The 22,969-nt window shown below is 43.9% G+C and overlaps 1 protein-coding gene across 7 annotated transcripts in view; it reads left to right on the forward strand.

Moving 5' to 3' along the window:
- The window catches only part of ATP8A2 (ATPase phospholipid transporting 8A2), a 683,532-nt gene that overhangs the window by 291,782 nt on the left and 368,781 nt on the right, over positions 1-22,969 (forward strand). For all 7 annotated transcript variants that reach the window (XM_083169883.1, XM_083169890.1, XM_083169886.1 and 4 more), the window contains exon 25: positions 16,807-16,979. In XM_083169883.1, the coding sequence (XP_083026009.1) occupies positions 16,807-16,979 (173 nt within the window). The remainder of the gene's footprint in view (positions 1-16,806; positions 16,980-22,969) is intronic.

Raw genomic sequence — 22,969 nt, forward strand, 5'->3', positions numbered from 1 at the left:
ATTTGCAGAAAAACAGCTGTGATGCGAATGCCTCTGAATCGCACATACTGTAGGTGGCTTACAAAGATGGCTGTGCAGCCCATGACGTGTGCAAGGTATGTATCCACATTCGGACTTGCATTTCAAATGGTAAAATGTTATTAGTGAGAAGTCATGAATACAGAGAAAATACATCACAAGAAAACCTGCAGAGAGGTTCAGTGGTGTAGTTAGAAATTTTTCTCCCCACTGCCAAAAAAATTCCGCCCCCCCCCCCTCCAAGAAGGGGCGAGGCAACTTGACTATTGGCAGCACTGACTGAGCTGACAGGCGACCGAGGCAGCAGTGAGCGCTGAGCTGGTCCTGGTCCTGCTCCATGCATATCTAATGAGTGGGGATCCAGCGCAGTGTATATTTAATGAGCGTGACCCGCTCATTACATATGTATGGGGCGGGAACACGCTTATTCGATATGCACTGAACTGGGTCCCTGCTCATTAGATATGTACAGGGCGGGACCAGCTCAGCGTTCACTGCTGCCTCAGTCGTCTGTCAGTTCAGTCAGCGGCACCCACCACAGATCCACTGGAGAGGTTTCATAATAAAAAGAAATTATCGGACTTGCATGTAACTCAGGCCCATAATCAAGTTGAGCTTTTCAGTACTTGTTTCCTAGCACAGCGCCCAGATTTCCTACGTACGGCACCGCAGGGAATTTGCATCGTATTACTTTACATGTATTCCGCGTCCCCTCGCCACGCTTCAGGCTCGGGGGCTCGCTGCGCTTGCCACACTATATATAATAAACTCCACGCCGACTAGGATAGTGGGGTAATGAAAAAGTCGGAGGACGCGTTCCGCCGCCCCTCGCCACACTTTGGGGTGGCGTGGATAGTGGGGGGGGGGGGGGGGGGTGCGTTAAACCTATTTTTGGGACGTACAATCATATTATTGTATACCTAATGTCATGGCATAGCACCCCAGAAAATGCGATTTTGCCATGCAATGAAATGGCCCTGGGGACATAGCAGTGAATAAATTAATTTTAAAATCGCATCACATGCGATTGCATGCGAATTTTTCCGCATGCGATGCGATGGCCTGGGGAAATGAAAGCAGTGAAAAAATTAACTAAAAAAAATCGCATGCAATGCAATGCGATTTTTTTACGCAGAATAGCCCTCTACGCAATTAACATAGTGGGCGCCATGCTAGGAAACAAGTACCAGCTTTTCTACTGTATGAACATTGCTTGGATAACAAGAACCAATTTATTTTTCTCTGTGAACTGGTTCTGATAGGTATGTGCGGCCCCGCGGGTCTCTATCACCTGGCGATTAATATCCTGCATGCAGGATAAATCTATTGAGATCACCGGTCAGGGCCACTATTCTCACCAGAGAACAGTGGCCCTGACAGATCGCTCAGCACACAACGCTGACACATCGCTGTGAAGCGATGTGTACTGAGCGATCTACACTGCACAGATTGCTCAGCAGTGTCCCCCCATGTGTAGGCCCCATTAGTTTTGGTATGGCTAGTGTAATGCTGATAGGTGTATGTGATTTATCCATTAGCGGCTTTTGATGTGTGTGAGATAAGGCCAGAAAACAAACAGGAGGAATCAGTTTAGTCTGTGCTACTGTAAGGCCTTGGGAGATTGACTCACATCTGATTCAGAAGGCCGGCTGGACACAGCTTAGCTGATGTTCTGCCACCCATATGTTATTACAATCCGGTAGTAAATGTTCCAAAACCAGCAGTAAAAGTGTTTAAGTAGGTTTTTATAGCACAGTGATGAATGGTGTTAGTGTAAGGTGTGATCCTTTGTTTTGATATGCAGGCATCCCAAACTGACCTCTAGGATTTTTTTTTTTTTTTAGAAATGCAGTTTCAGGTTCACAATGCATATACAGGTGGAGCCGGCCTAGTTCTTGCAGGGGCTGGCGAAAGTATCGCCAGCCCCTGCCATCGGCCAGCTCCCGCACGAGACGCTCTCCCGCCCCGTGGCAACGGAACTTGCCCTGGGTCCCCGCCGCCTTCCGCCCTGTCGCCACCGGTTGTTGCAGTACTGGTCCTATTACGTTTGTAAATGTATCATTATGGTATATTTAACCTTTTGTTGACCACTTATTTATATTATTTAAATGTTTAATATAGCCTATACTATAGACTATCTATAGTATTGTTAGGGTTTCGGGAGTGAACCCGTAGCCGGGACTGCTGTTTAGAACAGCCACAGCGAGACCCTACTCTGCCTCTGTTGACCCCCAAAGTTAGGTAACCGGTTCCTGCTAAAACTAGGCTTCACCTGTAGCCGCCACGTTTGGAAGGGCGAGTTAAGCCCTAACTCCGGTGCAGCCAGGAGTTATGATGGTACAAGGAACCAGGACCTCCAAAGGGTACGGTCAAAAGGAGATCTGGCTAAGGGGCTAACTAAAAGGTTAACAAAAATGGCAACTTGCCCAGCTAACTACGCTGCTAAGCGCCAGCGACCTAGTCGCCAACCAGCAGCGACCGAGTCGCATACACAATAATAAACACCACGCAAAAAGCACATCACGGACTAGACGGACTCAACACTGAACACAGAATCAGGTGCCGGTACAGCAACACCAATACAAGCAACTGAAACACCAGCGGACCGCTGGAGGCACTTCTCAGTGACTACTGAGGACAGCCCTAGAACCAAAAAAAACCAATACTCAAGGATGGGCCAAAGATATAAGAAACAGAGCTAGCCCCTGAAAAGGGGTACTCACGGAGACCAGTAATCAGCAGGCAGAACGGAACCACTACTGGGAACTCCTAGGTGGCTATTCCCAGAAGCCAGAACGGAAGGGCAGGCAGGTGAAACCACTGTAACAAGTGCTATCACCGGCAAGAGTATGCTGGGCTGGCCTCCTTAAAAAGTGATATAGTGGCCAAGGCCCGCCCAGCTAAATGGTGAACAGCGGAGCCTGAGTGGTGAAGCATCCACCCACTATTTAGCCCTGCCTGTGGATCTCTGCCGCTGTTCCCGGCGGCGTCTGCCATTGCTAGGCAACGGAGCTGCTGCGCCCGGCTGCCCGCCCCCTACAGCGTCTGAGGTAACTAGACGCCGTGATGACGGCTGGACGCTGCGCCCGGCCGCCGGATCCCGGGCGTCCCTGGTTACCGAGCAACCAGGCAGCCCGACGCCATGACGGGGAGAACGTGCGGCCTTGGGAAGCCGCCGCCCCGTAATGGATGCCGCACGCCTCCTGCATGCAACAAGTATTAGTTATTAATAATACATTCCATACAGTATCCATTGTATTAAAAAGACCAATTTTTACAATAATGTCCAGGGTCTTTACTAGGTTCTTATACCTCTCCTCCAGACTCATCACTCTAGTTCCAATGCTCAGCGGAGGGACTGCATTTGGAAACCCCTCTCTAGAAATCCTAGGAACCACTGTAGTTGCATTGCTGAGGAATGAGTACTATTGATGATGCCACTGTTTCCTTGTGATGTTAGAGTAATGGCTCAGTATGCGAGGAACTGGTACAAATAAAGGAGTACTGGGAAGAGGAACATCTATCCTATGTCTCAGCATTGTGGGTAAGATTGGGTGTTGTCCTGTCTCTAGGCCATTAAAGCATGTATAGCAATATTTAAATAGCTGACATTGCTTGTTTTGCAGTATCCAGGGCACCACAAATTCTTCAGCTGTGATGTCCTATGGAATATCTGTAGTGTTTATTTACCATATCACTAGCGCTGTTTATGTCCTTATTAGTCAATCACTATGTTGTAATGTTTACCGCACTGTAGGCTTTGATAAAAGGAAGTTTAATCCTTAGCTATTGCCAGTCTGCTGATGGAATGAATAGAATATTATGCTAGATACACACTGTGGTTTTCTTTATTTACTTTTTTTGGAATGTGAACAAACCCCTAGGTCGCTCCTTGTCCAGAAAGTGGTTTAAAGGATAAAGAAGAGAATGCAGTTTTCCTATTCTTCCTCTTCCATCACTGAGCTTTGTCCTCCTCTGTCCCCCACCACTTTACTGTTGAGTTCTTGGGTGCATAATGGTAGATTGTGTGTGTCACCCCTGAGGGGTGATGTTGGACTGAGGGTGGAGTGAAACGGAAGCTGGGTTCTTAAATTAGTTTGGACTGCATATACACAATGCTAGCAACTGAAAGCAATGTAGGAGGCCCAAAGGCGTGAGCATAGAAGGAGTCCCTGGAAGACTGGAGGATTCAGGTAAGTATAATAACTTAAACCATAAACAGCTTCAGCCGATGTAGACCATCAATGTTGAAGAATATGGAGGGAGCACTGCAGGTAAGTGTGTGTAGCTCAAGCTGGTACCACTAACACAGACACTGAAGAGTTCCACCAATGTGACTGTAAATTATGGTATCCACCGATGGTGGTAATATCGATGTTGACTCTCTGCGTGGTGGCTGGTAATGGAGATGGTACTGATATGCGAGCATGTAATAGTGGAAGTAAGCACTGAAGGCAGCAGGAACAATGAATGATCGATGGTATACAGGAAACAATGAAGCTTGTACTGGACTTGGTTGAGCCAAGGCAATTTCCCAGACTGGACACTGGAAGGAGTCAGACTGCAGCAGGGTGGTATGCTGCAGATGCTGTGGAAAGCAGGAGACACTCAGAGGTAACAGGAGACACTGTTACCCTAAGGACATCATTGCACTGACTTCTTGACTGGGCCAGCCTCAACATATATATAGGCAGAGAGTGCAGGGGATTGGCTGTGATGGAGTGATGTCAGAATGACCATTTCAGGATTGGCTGAAAGGAATCGTGGAAGAAACCAATATGGCTGCCCAAATGCCGGGAACCAGAGGGAAGCTTGGCGTCCATGTGGAAAGGCCTGAGGCCTGTATCAGAATGGAGGCCAGGCTCAGAATGCTATGGTGAACTAGGCCGTGAATGCAATTGCATCCCGGGAGATGTTGACAGCACACACTCAGCGTCCAGCCAGACACTGCCCGCCGCAGCGGAGACATGGATGACAGTCTCTGTGCAAGCCTAGAGAAACACTTTAAGTAAGTGTTTCTTAGGTCCTGAATTGTGACAGCGTGAGTCACTTACAGTATATAAGTCCTAATGGGTTATTCATATCCTTTATATGGAAACACATGCATACAGGTTGAATACATAATTGTCATCGGGCATTGATCCTCCACAGTCCATTGTACTATGAATATTCCATGCCCTGCTGGTATTTTCCGTAGCAAGTTATATTGTACATAAGTAAATAGATCAAACTTTATTGTGTATGATTGTCCTGGTAAATGTGTCCTACTGTATTGTTACTGTCCCGGAATGTCTGGCAGACTCCTGAGATCTCATGGACGCTGGAAAGTGTAGGCCAGCCTCCTGAGAAGTGGGCAGTATGAAGGCTTATCAAATGTATTTGTGGTGAAACGTATCGTTGTGATCTAGCACTCTAGTGCTCATTGCTTAAGGCATTGTACAGTGGCTGCACAAAGATGTCATTCAGTGAACCACACACTGTACATCTCTTACCTGGGTTTTTGTCACCAATTTGATAAGTATGACCTGTGGCTCGCCAATTGTTGTGAAACGTAAACCTCCAGCATCTTCTGACAGCTTATAGCTTGAAACCATAAAATGGTGGTGATCTTACGGCCCTTCAATTTAAAAAAAATATATATATAGAGAGAGAGAAGCTATAGTGTGCGCTTAGTGTCACCCACCACCTTATTAGACAATTTAAGGGTAGACGAAAACAATTAAAAATCATATAATATGTATTAGTCAATCAGACAGGGTTTCCATAATCCAATTCTTCCAAGATACAATGATAGCCAACGCGTTTCATCATAAATGACTTCATCAGGGGTTATATTATCTAAACCATTGGAGATGGGTTTAGAATTTAAAAGTAGTGTGTCCACTTACTAAAGTTCTTTATGTGTATGGAAAAACACTTTTTTTCCAACAGGATGGATAGATCTCAAGTGGGATATACTGTATAGATAAAGATTTTTGCCAATGAGTATTGGGTGACAACCTGAATCAATGATTTGACTCCTATGTTTCCAGTGTCTGATTGCAGGGCGATTGCGATCTACTGGCATGGAGTTCCACGATAGATCGCTATCCACCTTTTGGCACTGCAGTACACCATGTAAGCTATCCTGATCCCTTTGTTACAGCGCACAGCAACATATCACATCACATACCATCCAAGGCACTGTCAGAACCTCATTTCAGAGTGCAGAGAGGTCCACTGCTAGCTGTCCCCTGCCGCAACTGCTTGCTTTCTGTCTCACCACTGGTGCCTGCATTCTGGTGGTGCAGGAAGCCTGGTGCTGAGGTTCCTACCGACTCCAGAGTATCGGCACAGCCATAGTGACCTGGATCTGCTGACTGCTGTACCACCAATGCGGGCTCAGTTCCTGGTTACTTGACATTTTCAGCCAATCCACTGCTAGCAGTCCTGTTAAAAGAACTTCCTGGAGCACTGGCTGATTGCCAGTGCAACATCTCACAGCCTGCAGCCTGAGCAGACTCTGTGGTCCCCAGTGTGGTCTCTCTGGTTCTTCTTCTGTGGTATCCTGTATCAGTCTTGTTTCAAGTAGCACTGGTGCCAGGCCGGTGTTCAGTACCAGATAGCGTTCAACTCCAGTACCATTGCTGGCTGTGTTTGTACAGACAGCTAGGCGCATGTCATCCAATAATCACGGGGGCTGTGAAGTTGCAGCCCAGTGAACGTGTCTGAATCCAAGAAGGGGGAGGCGAGGGACTACAGGCGCTGCTGGCTGAGCTGACAGGCATCCCAGGCAGCAGTGAGCTCTGAGCTGGTCCCGCTCCGTGCATATCTAATGAGCGGGCCCTTGCCCCGTGCATATGTAATGAGCGGGACCCGGTCATTACGTATGCACAGGGCAGGGACCCGCTCATTCAGTATGCACTGCACTGGGTCCCCGCTCATTAGATATGTACAGGGCAGAACCAGCTCAGTGCTCACTGCTGCCTGGGTTGACTGTCAGTTCAGCCAGCGATGCCCACCACAGACCCCACTGGCGCCACTCCCGTAAGCCGCTGCACGGTCTGCCACATATGTAGCGATTAGGCATATAGAACTCATAACCTATAAACCTCAGTGTACTTTATCCTAAATATGTAAAAGTCCAAAAATTGCATGCAATTGTAATACTTATGATTTATGGCCAACCATGTGGCCAGCTGGTGTCTAGTGATGATGATGTCATGATGATGAGCCTATTTTTAATTGAAGGCCTGGAGTAGCAGCTCCATGCACCCCATTGTTAGTTTGTCCCTCTATCTATCTATCTATCTATCTATCTATCTATCTTAACACACACTGTATATACTGCATATATATACATATATATATATATATATATATAGGCGACAAGGGCGGGCACTCCTTGCATCCAAGACAGCTGTAGCCGGGGTGCAGCGCACGTGAAATGGGTAGACGGCGGGGGGCTGCGGCACTCACTCGGACTTCTTCAATAAGTAAGCTCACACAGACAAGCGGGTGGCCGACGTTTGTAAACGGCCACCCGGAATTAAATCCGAAACGTCGGCCACCCGCTTGTCTGTGTGAGCTTACTTATTGAAGAAGTCCGAGTGAGTGCCGCAGCCCCCCGCCGTCTATATATATATATATATATATATATATATATATATATATATATATATATATATATATATATATATTTTTTTTTATTTTTTTTTTATCAAATCGTGTGTTTCCATTCCGCTACACATCATGCATTTGGAATCTTCCTCTCCAAACTTCCTCTCTTGCCCCTTTGCCATCTGGATGACCAAGTGTTTATTCTCTGTTTTATGTCTATTGTAGACCTGTTCTCTGGCTATGTAATGCAGACACTAGCCTTATATAAAGGATATTATGTTATACAAGTTGTGATATTGCTATAATAGTTGTCTGATTTGTGGCTTTTGTATTCCTTTGCTGCATGATGACTAAAATTAAATATAGTGTCAGCCAACTTTTTTAATTGGTTTGTGAACAATTCCGGTAAATGTGAAGAAAATATGGGGTTTGGGTTTCAGTGAGTGATGTTTGTTTTATAGTGCAATTAGTTAGGTATTATTAACTGCTCACATTCTAGAATGACCACATATCAAATGTTAAAGTCATGGAGATAACATTTTAAATCTCTATTTTAACTATTTCTATAGCAAGTTACTACTGTTTCATTATTTCTCAATGATAACTTTAAAAGTCCTAATGGTCTAACCCTCTGAGCTAGAACCTATGGTTATGAAAATGCCATGTACTTTGATTTGGTGCAAGTGCGCTTAGATGTCTACTAATTTTCAGTCTTACCAAACAAAGTGGTTATTATGGGGGTAATTCAATTATTTTGGGTGCAGCTATAATTAATTGGTACCTTACAGAGCAATTCAATTGTGCTGGGCGCTTATTAATTATCGTGCTTGTTACATCCTAAAACTCTGACAGGTTAGGGGGAGTTTTGGGGAAAGGGGTCAGAACAGTCGCGACAGTGCACCACACAGCGACATTCTTTCCTTTCCCTGTTGCTACATCCTAAAACTCCTGGTTGGTGCATCCAAACCACGGCGTTTACATACGTTTCTTCTCACCACCTCAGGAGATTGTGAGAAGAAATGTCTACTCGCACCTGAACGAAACAACAATTGAATGACTTTGTTGGGTGCCATCTAGAGGCAGACCCCTATGACTGCAGAGGAGCAGTTGTTCGCACTGGCTGAATGGAGAAGTTTAGTGACAGTATGTAGGGAGCAGGTGATTTGAGCCACATATTTTCTGGGAGCAGTGCAAAAAACTTATTTTATGAAGAAATGCTGGCTATACACAGTCAGATACAATGCAGACATTTTGGGGGGTATTCAATACAGGGCGCTATTTCCGCCGGTAGAAATAGCGACTTATTCAATGCTGCTGTTTCTGACAGCAATGAAGGCATTTTCCGAAAAACCAGATCCGACTGGTCGGATCAGTTTTTTTCGGAAATGGCCGCGGATTGTCTAATTCTCAGCCGTTTTTCGACAATCAGCGGCCATTATCGCCAATCCTCAGACTTTCTGGCACTGGACTGTCAGAATATTGAATTCCGAATGTCCAGTTGCAGTCAAGAGAAATGAAAATGGCCCGGGATTCCGACTGTTGGGATGTTTCCGACAGTCGGAATCCCAGATTGAATACCCCCTTTATCTGACAGCCTGACACTCCTCAGATATCAAGGTCATACACTGAGATCGCTTACATTGTATGGTCACACGATATCTGTGCTTTTTCCCTGAGGAGACATTTCTCATGTGAAGGAACGGGGGAAATATGGCCAGATGCATTAGACGTACATAATGGACAATTTGGAATGTGTAATCAGTGGTGAAACTTGTGGGTTGTGGGCCCAAGTACAAAAATATAATTTAGGCCCCCCTCATCCACCCCAACCTATGTTCACAATATGCACACAGCAGTGGGAGACAGGGAGAGGCAGAGGGTGACAGTGAAAAACAGTGGGTGACAGGAAAAGGTTGACAGGGCAACAGTGGGCCCCATAGTCCTCAGGGGCCTGAGTGCACTGCTCCTTCTGCACCAATGGTAGTTCTGCCTCTATTCATTTTTGAGGGATCGGTCTCCCATACTCACAGTAGAATTATCTAGAGGATGCACTCATATCCGGTGGACCGTCCACATAAATGTATAATGTATGCCCAGCATAAGGTTCTTAAAATGAGGTAAAAAAAATAAAGGTGTGGAGTAGGAATGTTAATTGGAATTGCTTACTATGTGAAAGGGCACATGTACCAGCTCTGACATCTTAATTGGACACATTTTGCATTTCCCCATTTGCCTTTTGGTATAGAACAGTGGGGCAGATGTATTCAGCCTGGTAAAGTCATAAAGTAGACGGTGCTAACGCAGCAGCAGCCAGTCAGCTTCTAACTGTCATTTTTCAAACCTAGGGATTGATCCTATTAGCCATGATTAATTTTTGAGTGCAAATCTCACTTTATGGCAGATGGAATTTGCACTAAAGTGCTCGCTGCCCCATATGGTAGCGAGCAATTTTTAGAGAAGGGTGCGAAATGGGGTGCCGTTGCCGGCATTTAAATGCCGTTGGAACGGCGCCTCGTACCCTCTGCAATTAATAGAATCCTCCCCATAGTCTGTTACTAGGCAGGAGCCGATTGGCTGGTCCTTTATCACCGCCCACTTTAACACTTCACAAAGCTTAAAAAATATGCGACAATATTTTAAGGTACAATTTGTACAGTGCCAAACAAAGCAGAAAAGACAAAAGTAACAAATGTATTAAGGAGAGTTCCATGACTTTCAGGATCCAGGTAACTACAGTATGTAGGTTAAACCTAGCTATAATTAAACCTAGCTATAATTGAAGAGAAAATGAGGAGTGGTTGTAAAGTGGTTAGATATTAGGCTTTGATGTGAAGTTTAAATATTTACACAGAATATAACTTTTCTGATTTTTTTCATCTCTTAACGCACATAGCTCCTGATTCTGAGATGAGAGCAAAGCAGACAAAGCAAGTACTGTAAATTTTATCTGGGACAAACCATGTTGCAAGGGGTAAAAAATGCAAACAAATTTTTTTTGAATGAAGGGTAAATAATATCTGCTTTTGCATGTAGCCAACAAATACATTTTACAGTTTGAACATGCTTCTCCCAAATTAAAATCTCTCTGCGCATTAGAAATCTTAAATCACCTGCAGTGCAACATGGTTTTACCAAGCTGAAAAGTTACTTGTTCTTTTTCCCTTCGCTCCCAACCCAGCACAATTCCGCTATTCTCACTACTAGCTTACAAAGGCATCTCAGAGGACCAGCCTCTTATGTGCACAGGGAAGACCAGAAAAGCGTACAGGGGGAATTGAAAGTGTTTGTACTGACATAAGTGTATACTGTAAATGAAGTACAGTGTGTGAACTTTTTCTTATATGGGGAAATACTTCTCTTTAAAAGCTGAAAGTGAAACGATATTTTGTGTTCATGAAGCTTTACATATAAACAACAGGTTATATTTTTTATATTATACATGATAGCAAATTAGCATTAACTACTACACGCAAAACACAAAAACTGTGGTTGTTCCCACCGTTGCCCCCCACCCATTATGTAAGTGCGCTGATCAGTGCTGTCAAAGCTTAATATAGATTACTATATGCCAGACATGAGGATATGTGTAAGGAGATGAATCCCGTGTCCTTGGATATTAGCAGTTGCACCACTGACTGTTCAGGCCACCGTGGTTTCCACTAGAGAACCCTGATTGGACTCTATTGTTGGAGCAGCCAAGGTCAAGGCCTCTTAAAGGGTTTGCTGACTAGCAAATAAGCTAAATGTCATTTCCAAAGAGAAGATGAGATAGCAGACCAGCCAAAGGTCAAGTAGGGAATGTCTACTTTCCATTTGCAGATACATTTCTAGGTTCAACGTGGGCTTCAGTCATGATGAGCTTGTATGTATTAGTCATGAGCTTATGTGATGTCTCAGCTAGGATAAAAAAACATGTATCATCTCATTATTGGGCCAAAAAATGTACTTGAATTTTACGACTATAGAAATGTTATAAACCAGGGGTGGGTAACCTCAGGCCCGGGGGCCGTATGCGGCCCCCGTAGCCGTTCTGAGTGGCCCTCCCACCCACCTGGTTGCTTTGCCGGGAGTCAAATACAGGGGAAATCTCGCAAGAGGTCGGTAGTTCTCGGAGATTCCTCTTAATCAACAGCAGCCGGAGACTGTCAATCCTATTCAGCGGCAGCCGCCGGAGCGTGGGACGGCTGCAGCAGGACAATTTGTAAGAGAAATTTTTACATATGGCCCCTGAAGGATTTTTTTCCCCATACAAACGGCCCTTGGCACAAAAAAGGTTCCCCACCCCTGTTTTAAACACTCCTTCAAAAAATTGTATCATCACTGCATGCCTTGCCGTCTTTAATGGGAAAGTGGTCTGGATCTGGGAGTGTTGTCTTACCTTCTATGAGCCAGTGAAAACGTACAGAAATTCGGGAGAGTAGGTAAGTATGCCTTGACTATTTGTACGGCTGCTCTGCCCTCTGCACCAGAGGGATCCATGTTGGGCCGATGTGAGGCTTCTCAGCACTCAGAAAAAAATTAAACCTACTGTCCCCCCCCTTCCCCCAAACCACACTGTCACCATTACTCACTTTCCAGGTCCTCAAGTGACATTGTGGAGGTGATATCTTAGAAGTTTCACAGCCACCACCTGCATTAAGGACAACAAGGATGTTTTCCTCATAAATATCTGCACACAACCCCCCCCCCCCCCCCCCCACATACACACACACACACACCACATCCCAGCACCCTAGACAAGGCCTGGTTTATGCTAAACATCCATTTGCATGCGTGGGGGGAAATCGGGCGTTGTTCGTGTGGGTGGCAGGCAGCGTTTAAAAGACTTGCAAAGCTGTGAAATTCGCAGCTTTGCGTGTCAACCAGAATAAGTGCAGGTATGTATTTTATAGCCTGAGCGCACTATACTTACATAGTTATACCATTTATTTATATAATAAGCAGAATCTATATGAGGAACAGTATGCCAACAAATGACAACAACAATAAACAAGTGAGAGGGTGTTGCTCTTGTCATGCTCATTGAATTAGAACAGAACAGTAAAAAGTATATTTACATACTGTAGTGCCCCATACACTACAGCTGCACTACTAGCCAGCCGTTTTTTTGGAACACACATAACGGGTCCCTGGATGAAGCCCCAGGTGTTGCAGCAATATTTAATTGCAATCTCGTGATTCCAAACTATCAGTAAATTCATTTTTGTTAGCAGTCTTCAAATAGCTGACGGAAGGACCACCTTCCCTAGGCATCCGCCCAGCTATAGGTACAAGTGAATACAACATTAAAGCATTTAAATCCCACCTTTTGACTTACTCCAGTAGTGTTTCAGTCAATACATTTAAAAACTAGTGTGAACTGTTCCCTATTGCAGGCGCTTGGATTGATAGGGTATAAAATGCACCGATTTGGGAGACTGACTGCACAGCTGGGACCACACATGATCTCTCTCCTTCAGGATATTTCAGTACTTTGCCTGTCAACAAATTATTCTCCTTTACATGGATTTACAACAGCGCTACAGTGGCATAACGTAGGCTGCCTGGCAAAATGACTGTTTACACAGAGCATGGAAACTGAATAATCTCTCCGTACGCGTAAAACACCAAGAATTAAATTAGCACTAAACGTTTTCAAATGATCAAAAGAGCACAAGTGTATTTGAAACTTTATCACATGATTCATTGGAATTGTGGATTTTGAAGACTGAAATGTTGAAAGAATGATTACGGTCTAGACTTGTTAGAACAGGAAACGGCAGAAATGTACTCGAGTCGAACTACAAACAGCGGCGGGACTCTCATGTTTTTGAGCTAATAATGTTTATGTGTAGAATACAGGCTGTATATGAAGAACATGGGGCTAGCAATATGTAAAGCTTTTTATTTATTTTTACTAATTTGCAATGAAATATTAAAGTCCATTACATTTTCATTAATGCATTCTATAGTCTTATTGTGACTCTAAACTTTAACACCATTAATGTGAGACTGAACATTTCCTCCTCCCTCCATTACAGGAGGGAGGAGCAAAATGTTTCCAACATTGGGGCAGATGTATTAAGCTTTAACAAGAGATAAATCCAATGGTGATAAGGAGAGATAAACGTCCAGCCAATCACCTGCTAACTGCCATGTTACAGCCTGTGTTTGAAAAAAGTCAGTAAGGAGCTGATTGGCTGGATGATTATCTTTCTTTATCACCCTTGCATTTATCTCTTGTTAAGGCTTAATACATCTGCCCCACTATCTTTTGATCCTTTATAGGACAAAAAGGTAAACTGCAAAAGACAACATGTCAGTTAGTGTGTTTGACTCACGCAATTCACACAGTGTTTAATTCTGCAGATTATGTCCGGAAAGGAGTTTATTCACACTCTGCTGCTGCTTCACAATATAGGGCATAATTCAGATCTGATTCAGACAAGTAGATAGCCGCCGCCCCAACAGGGTGAAATCTAGCCTTGTGCAAATGAATTGCAAATGCAAATGGAGCGTTGATCGCATTCCATCTGCAAATCCTTACGCAACTCATTCTAATGATTTTCCCAGTCTGTGCAGGTGTACGTGACTCGGACCCTTCCACAAGTCTGCGACAGAGACAGGCTGATCCAGGTCAGCCCTTACATCACAGACTCTGCCTTAAAATGCCTGAGCACGCCTATGTTTTCCGGACACTCAGAAAAAGCAGCACATCACCACCCCCAAACACCGATAGCCCATCAAATTGCGAAGGGATTGCGTTCAGATTCTTTTTTTTTGCTGTTTGGCCTCGCGCATACGTGCTACAATTCATACGCACGTGCATATAGGAATTCACATAACATCGATCAACTCTGAATAACCCCCATTGTTAGGTTAGGGTGCACCTTCTTTTTAATCTGGAAACCATTATCAGTAGAGGGTAATGAGAAAATTCTGGACATAGGGCCTTATTCTGGTTAGGTCGGTGCAACGTACGTACGGTCCATTTCACCGAACTTTTCCCGTATGCGGACAGTGAGCGTAAGTCCGCCCACAGAACAGCTGCATACAGACGGTCACAAACACGGACAATGGGGAGTGGCGTACACTTGAGCGTACGCCACCGTACACGGACGGGTCTCCTCTTAGACACCGTTAACTGGCGTACAACAGAGCGTACAACAGAGCCACAGTGCATGGACGGGTCTCGCCTTTTTTCAATGGAAAACTCAGCGTGTGTCACCGATCGTGAGAGTGAGCGTACGTCCGTGCACGGTGGCATACCCTTCACATATATGGCACTGCAAATCTTACCTTTCAACTATAATTAAGACAATTAATTAATTATTCTAACTGTTATTCAATAATTGTTTTCTATTAACTCAATTGTCTACCTTAATAAACACCCTAATAAAACAACATTTTAACCCTCAGTACATGTATATTTATTATGTTCTAATGTGGCATTTTAATCACTATCTATGTGTCCCCACATTGGTTTTACTTTTAAATAAAGTTATGTTTGTGCTACAGTGAAAAAGTTGACACATGTCGACTTCTGTGAATTGAGTGTCCTGCTTTTTAAAGTATACCAAAACACTTTCTGAATGGGTGTAGATGGTTATAAAATAACTACCTTGACATATATAAGCAGGTCTTACAATGAATCTTACCTAAAATGAAACCAACCTTTACATGTAGAGAAGTGTAGAAAGATATGCTTCCAATGTGTTTGAGGGCTGTGTGTGGCTTGCAGGTAGTGAAATCATGGTTTTCACTTAATAGGCTGCAGCATTGCTTATTACATTCAGGTGTATGTGTTTGTGTAGTAATCAGCGTTAATTAGCAGACCCAGGCGTCCGCTCTCATACGGTATCTCTAGGGGTGGTCTGGAGCTATCTTTGGCGTCCGCCTGTTTGTAGCCCAAAATGCACGGTGCGTTCGCCGATCGAGTGGTTGTAGCACCGTACATTTTTGGTGCACACCCCGTGTACGCCCATGTTTATGCCCAGTTTTCCTCATTATTCCGGCCGCTCCCCTAAAAACGCCCCATGCCGCCCACAATGACCGTACTCTTGCGGACAGGTTTTTTTCGCACAGAGAGACCCGTCCGTGAGCGGTGTGAGGTCGCCGCACCTGCGCATTGTTAAATCTACGCATGCGCAGATGAAAAAAAACCCGATCCGCCTGTATACGGTCCCACCGTATCGAGCAGAATAAGGCCCATACTTTATTTAGTTATATTTTCATTCGATTACAAAAGGATCTGAGCTTTAGAAGGGCCCAATTCTGACATTATCGCTGGGCTGCGAATCTTCGGGGCCCAGCAACCAGGTAAACGCCACCCAAGCCGGCCCGCACATGCATAATCCCGTCCATGTGCACGGCTGTGAATTCATTCATCAGTTTGTAGTGACGAGTAAGCTAGGACTTACTGTACTTGGTGCTGCTATGGTCAGCGGCCCTCCAGTACCAATGACCAAGGAGTGCCTGTATTTTCTGGGGCACTCCCCAAAAACGCACAGTTACTGCCCCAAACAGCTGCAGGGTATCAATCACCATGCAAACAGCCCGTGATGGCTAGCCATCTCTATCGCTGGCTGCCTTCGCACGTTCAGGTCGCGCATGCGAACAGCATCCCGTGTGCATGCGCGGTTGCCCAATACTCGGCAGTGCTGCTAATTCGCAGCCCTGCTTGCAGATCTGAATCAGGCCATAAGTTCCCAGATCCGTGTGTTTTTACAATTGCCATTGCAAAAACACAGCACTTACCAGGGATTTTATTTCTCCTGCCACCTTGGTAATTCACCACGACTAATTGAATTCCACCCTTAGGGGAAGATGTCTCAGTTAGAAGCAACTTCTCCACATTTTCTGTTTTCGAAGGTTTGATACATCTCTCTCTTACTATCTCCAGGCATCTTACTGACCTCAGTTATACTTATACCTTGATATATTTATATTCATGATGTTACTGTGTACAGTGTGTCTGAAACTTGATAATGTGAATAATTAATAAAGTGGCCTATAGAGGTTACATTTCAATGTTTTATTATTCAAGGGCAAGTAGGAATATTATTAAAGAAAAAATCATTAACATCACTGGTCGTGTCGTGTTCTCAAAGATAGCGGTCATTGAATGTAACAAGACGGGAGACGAGAGGCTTAAACAATTTAACTGAAATTTACTTAACTGTATTAAACTTTTTTGTATTTTTTTTAAAGGCAACAAGAGAAACTTTAACAAACCACTGCACCAACCTCGGGGACTCGCTTGGGAAAGAGAACGACCTTGCTTTAATCATCGATGGACAGACCCTGAAGTACGCTCTATCATTTGAAGTCCGCCAGTGCTTCTTGGACTTGGCACTTTCCTGTAAAGCTGTCATCTGCTGCAGGTACAAAGAATACATTATTTATAGGTCATAACAGCCGCCATATTACAGAAGCGGTTATGTCTGGCGGTAGGGGCTGTGAAAACTATACCGTTTCTTGTAAAATAGTTTGGTTGGGAAATGTATAGCACAGATATTCATGACAGCCAAATCAATAAGAAAACAGGAAAGAAAAAAATAACTATATTTAACTGGAAGATTTTAGTATGAGCAAAACAGAAACTTGAAGATAATCTCGGACGGAAAACTACAATGTAACCAGATGTTGATTTGTTTTATATTTCCTGTTGTATTGTTATTTAAGATGTTTGGGGAATGTACTTTTACTTGACATTTATGGTGCTGAATTTGATTTACTCCTCTTTTTACTGTAGATAGTGAAGTTTGACCAAGTCCAATTTATATAATGTGTGTTATTTGGAGATTTGCAAGGAAATGCACTAGTCTAAAAGCAATATTTGCCTTTTGTTATAAAAATTGTAAAATTGTAGTTCTTGAACATCCTATAGTGATTATATATCGTTGTTCTTCATCAAGGTCCCTGATTTTAGTGACTTCATAGATGGCAACCTGTTCCACTGTGTGTCAGTGTTGGGCACTCTCTGACGAGTGATGTCATAACATGACGAATGATGGCATGTAATGAAAAGTTGGTATGAACTCTAGCTCCTCCCACCTGTGACTATGATGTCACTTCACGAATGGTCCGGCATAACCAAAATCTACATTTTACAAGTACTTAGGTTATTTCCTATACTGACTCATCAGATACCACCTCAAAAATGTCCACGTACAAAAATGTATAGATATATAGAAGAAAGAAAAAAGGCTCACAAGGATGCACATACCACATAAAAAATAAAAAAAACACTAAAGAGAAAAAAAGGGCAGGATGTCCCAAAAATACAATTGTAAAGATGATAAGAAAAAAGATAATACTAAGGATATAATATAAAATCAAAGGCTGATTAGAGAAATAGGCAGATGAGGGGAAAGAGAGTGCTGGAGAAAGAGGGGGAGAGAAGAGGAATATAAAGCAGGTGAGCGCTAAAATAGAGCGTTATGTTCGGTTCTGTTTCCCAGACCTTTCCTGGACCTAATTCATAGTTGCTATGCCGATGTTGTACACAGTTGGAGTATTTGCCACTGCGCTCTTGCTAAAGCCATGTTTATCGTGCACATAGAATTTACTCACAATATAAGTGACAGGTAGCTAGTGTTTGGGGGAGGTACCAATAGGTGGATAGCAAGTGTGTCAAAACCAATTTGTGACCATTCCTGGGCTTGGCAATATCTGCCATTGTAGATTTGTTAGCAACTGGAGACCCCTCTACTGTGTTTGATACTCCATAGATTTACTTAGAAGGCCGATGGTCAAACAATATTGCTGACAAATTGACCATCTCAGTGGGTACTGTACACATAATCACTCCTGAGCAACATCGGCACTGAGGTGCTCAATTTGTCAACAATCTCACTAACTGAAATGAATTTTTCCTCCTGAATCAGACCTTCAATAAAGCACAAATTGTCATCTGTGGTGGACATGTTTGACTGGCTGGATGACTGCTCATCTTGAAGTTATCAAAGGCAGTGCACCAATCCAAACCTGTTTCCATTTCATGACATAATCACTGTACACCTCGACAAGTTGGCAATGAATGTCAGCTGCTGATGTGCCCTAAATATGCAGAATCTGAGCACACTAAGCACCTGAATGTGTGACCATGTGTCTGCCAGCCTCGGCATCTTACACCTGAGGTCGGGAGACCGTATGATGGCGCAGTCTAATAGCAGTGTGGGGAAACAGTGGTCTACCTGCTCTGGCCTGTGGGCAATTTAGAATGGTATACAGGTAGAGAACATTGTAAGATGTGTTGTTACCTTTCTTATTGAAGCACCCTCGTACATCCAATTTTTTCAATGTGTCTGCTTTTCATGCAAGCGTCAGATGTAAGCACAAGACAGCTAATAATTATAGAGTCATGTGCATATTTTAGCAGTTGCACAGCATGCCAAATCACAGCAAACCAAATCACAGCAAATGCAGTAAAAAGCCAATTTGAATCAAACAGATTGTACAGATATTTACATTTATACCAACTAATTTGAAATATATTAATAAAAGTAATATTCAGGTTAAATAAAGTGATGGTTAAAGATTTAGGGGAATATTCAATATCCCGCCGCCATCTCCCAATGGGGGAGATGGCTGCAGGGCCCTATTCAATGCTGTCTTCCCCAACAGCATTGAACAGTGGACCTCGGCAGAACGAGCCAGACATCACAAGCAGTCGAGCTCGTTCTGCTGAGAACGGCCAGGAATTGATGAGCTCCTGGCTGCAGCTCACCGATTCCCAGCTGCGCCCCCTTCTCGTCCCGTGGCAGGCGTGACATTGAATCCCTACTGCAGACCGAGAACGGGACACGGTCACGGATGTTGGGACAGCACGACAGCCGTGACCCAACATTGAATACCCACCTAATTTTATATATATATTTTATTATTTGGTACTTATGTAGTATCTGGGCGCCCGATTTAGAAATCGGGTCGGATCGGGCACATCGCATCGCATCGCATGCGACCAAATCGGATGCGATGCGATGCGATGGACCCGATTTTTCCATAGGATTCAATGTTAAAATGGTCTGAGTCCATTTTAACATAGAATTCAATGGGAAAAAGGGGTCCTTTTCATACCCCTACTATCCAAGTGGGCATGGAGTTGGATATAAACCTGTGGCGAGCGTAGCGAGCCACCGAGCCCGAAGCGTGGCGAGCAGACGGTATTCTGTGTCCCCTCGCGGGGCTCGCTACGCTCGCCACAGGTTTATATCCAACTCCATGCCCACTTGGATAGTAGGGGTATGAAAAGGACCCCTCTTTCCCATTGAATTCCATGTTAAAATGGACTCAGTCCATTTTAACATTGAATCCTATGGAAAAATCGGGTCATCGCATCGCATGCGATATGGTCGTATGCGATGCGATGCGATATCGCATCGCATCTGATTGTATGCCTTAACTTAAAGCATACAATCAAAAAAATCGGGCGCCCAGATACTACATAAGTACCTATTATTTTGATGATGGCGTTATTTTAAGAGTCAACAGCAGGCTGGCACGTTCTTTTTTAACGACTGTTATCTGTCTTGTACGTATTTGCCAGTGAAGAAATGGAGTAAGTAAACCCGGTACTGTGATCTGGATATTGTTCACTTCAGATTTACCAGACTTTCGCAGTCACAAGTTCCAGAAGTATCTCTGAAAGGCGCTTTATTGTTTGCTCACTATTTTCAGTCATTTAGTCTAGCACAGGATTTCTCTAACAATTCTGCTCTGGGACAATGTCAGACAATAACAAAATGTACAGGGCACCCGCAGGTTACCGCAGAATGCATGGTAGGGATTGTACAAGGGTTTAAGGAGCCTGAAGTAACAGCCAATTCAACAGATTTTTCAGACTCCTTGAATCACTGACAGAGATTACAGAAGCCATCAGCCTAACGGTCAGCAACATGGAGTTACAACCCCATGCTGAGATGGTCGTTACGCACTTTGGGGTCAGGACCCACAGTTGGAGAACCGCTGATCCAGCACATAATACTTCAATCTCTGCCTATAGAACAGCACTTTACATAAATTAAATAACTTGTCTGCTCTTCAAACACATTGTTATCCTTTTGCTTTTGTTAGGGAGACTCCAGGCCGGATTCAGACTTTGTCAGAAACTGCGCACGTGCAGTACCTGAAGGTTACTACAGATAAGTGATGGTCACGCAGAGTGATCCGATGGTCATCCGATGGTGTGTCTTGAGAAAGAAAAATGAATACTGTAGTTGTAGAGAGTCAAGTAAATTCTATACTGGAAGAAACCAGTGAAGAACCCAGAGGGTCATTATTATTGTTATTATTATTACACTATACATAGGTGTGCACAGCGCATTTTTATTAGGGGGTGCACCATTGGAGGGGCTTGTCTATCACCACCTACTGGGTGTGTCTATCACCCTCTACAGGACATTTACACATTATGCCACACAACGTAATGCCTATTATGCATTATACCACACACCTTTAATGCCTATTACATTTTATGCCACATAAGTGCGGCTTACCTACATGCTAGTTGTCAGAGGTATATTGCTCAGTACCAGAGGATACATGCTCATTGCCAGGGGTTTCATTCTTGTTGCCATGGGGATCACATGCTCATTGCCCAGGTAGGATTTAAATGCTTGTTTGGGCATGGTTGGGTTTGGGCGATGTGCATTTATGCGCATGTGCAACCCGAATGCGAACAGCCTCTGCGATTTACAATGTTGCTGGTTTGTTCGCAGGAAGGAGGATCGGGAGCGGTGGCAGCACTAAGCTGTGGGAACGCCCAGTGTTTCATTGGCATCCCCATGAAAACACTGGGCGTTCTGATGGGAATGCGGGCAGGACAAAGTCTGCCGGGGGCGGGCAGCTGACATCACATGACGTCAGCTGCCCGCCCTGTCTTTGTCGTGGCGCTCACAAATATAAGTCAGTCTCCATATTTGCGAAGGTCGAGGGAAATCATTCGATGATCGGCGATTTCTCCTGCTGTGGTCACGTGTTTTCGTAACACATCCCCTTGCATGGTAGCCAGAGGAAACAGTGGCAGGGGGGCAGGTATCCGGCGGGGTGGTGCAAAAGGTCATGGTAGGCTGCGAGCTTCGCAATTTACAGAGTCAATTAGAATCACCCCTTAGGTCAGCCGCCTAGACCCTCAGTCATGACAGAGTATCGGTTCTATATATACTTCCTGTTGTTCCTTGATTTTTTTTTTTTTTTCTGGTTAAGACAAAAAATAGCAGCAATTCAGGTAACTGATATACAGTATATTAAGCACTCTCAGATGTTTTTTGTGAACCTAGTCATGTTTACATGATTGGTACTGTAGGTCCTGATATGCTGGTACTGGGCAATTTTAGGGGTTACAGCCAATAGATTAATTGTTTTGCGTCGAATAGAATTGCCGCTTTAAATCTAGTATCTGTATCGCTGGAAATGTGGAGTGGACCAACATACAAGAAGCCTTTAAAACTTGGCCATAGACGGCATTCTCTTTATTGTTTATGCAGCGGATGTCCACTTACCCCATCTGTTCTGGAAAAGCCTATGCAGATTATTATGCTACTATGAACATTAGATTTCTCGCTGCGGTAAAATTTGTGCAGGAAACCAAACCATTTCTGAATGGAAATTAAAAAGAGGGAAATAATACGGTATGATTAAAGGTACTTTTTATCACACTTAATTTAAAGATCTAATTATCATTTTGATTTGATTTGCACTAATGGTCATCATGTTAATTGCTTTCATTGCCTACAGTTAGGAACATTTATGGATTTGCATAAATAATTTTTTCACTCATTTCCATATGATTAGCGAAAGTAGATTTACGAGAGCTTCTGACCTAGTCGGCCTTGTTCAGCTTAATACGTGACAGCCTCCTGTCTGTACAGTGCAATTAACAGCATATAATATTTCCCAGGTTTCTCTTTCTATATGATAGTGAAATTATGTAATTAATCATAGACCCAAAACCATTAAAAAAAGAGTTTTACTTCTGTGCTGTCTATTGGACCAACAGTTAGAGATGGTCAGGGGGCGGGCACTTGGCACTCTGGGTATCTCCCTCCCCCTTATTGCCAAGTATTGAATAAGGACAATGTGGCATCTGCTAGTTGGGAGTGTGGTAGTTAGCTGTTATACTGTAGGGTTTATTTTCAAAATTGGGAGTTCTGTTGAAGATGGGATGTTCTGGGCAACCAGTGAGAATACAGCTATTGTTTTCTATAAGTTGCTAAACAAATACGTAGATTCTGATTGGTTGCTATGGGCACCATTTTCAATAGAACTCCCATCTTAGTAAATAAACCCTTGTGTGTGGAAAGAGAGTTGGGCCACAAGGACACATCAACTTTCTGTGAGGCCATGCCTCATTTCTGCCATGCGTACACAA

Source organism: Crinia signifera, chromosome 2 (assembly GCF_055691185.1).
Source record: "Crinia signifera chromosome 2, ASM5569118v1, whole genome shotgun sequence".
Taxonomy (NCBI): domain Eukaryota; kingdom Metazoa; phylum Chordata; class Amphibia; order Anura; family Myobatrachidae; genus Crinia; species Crinia signifera.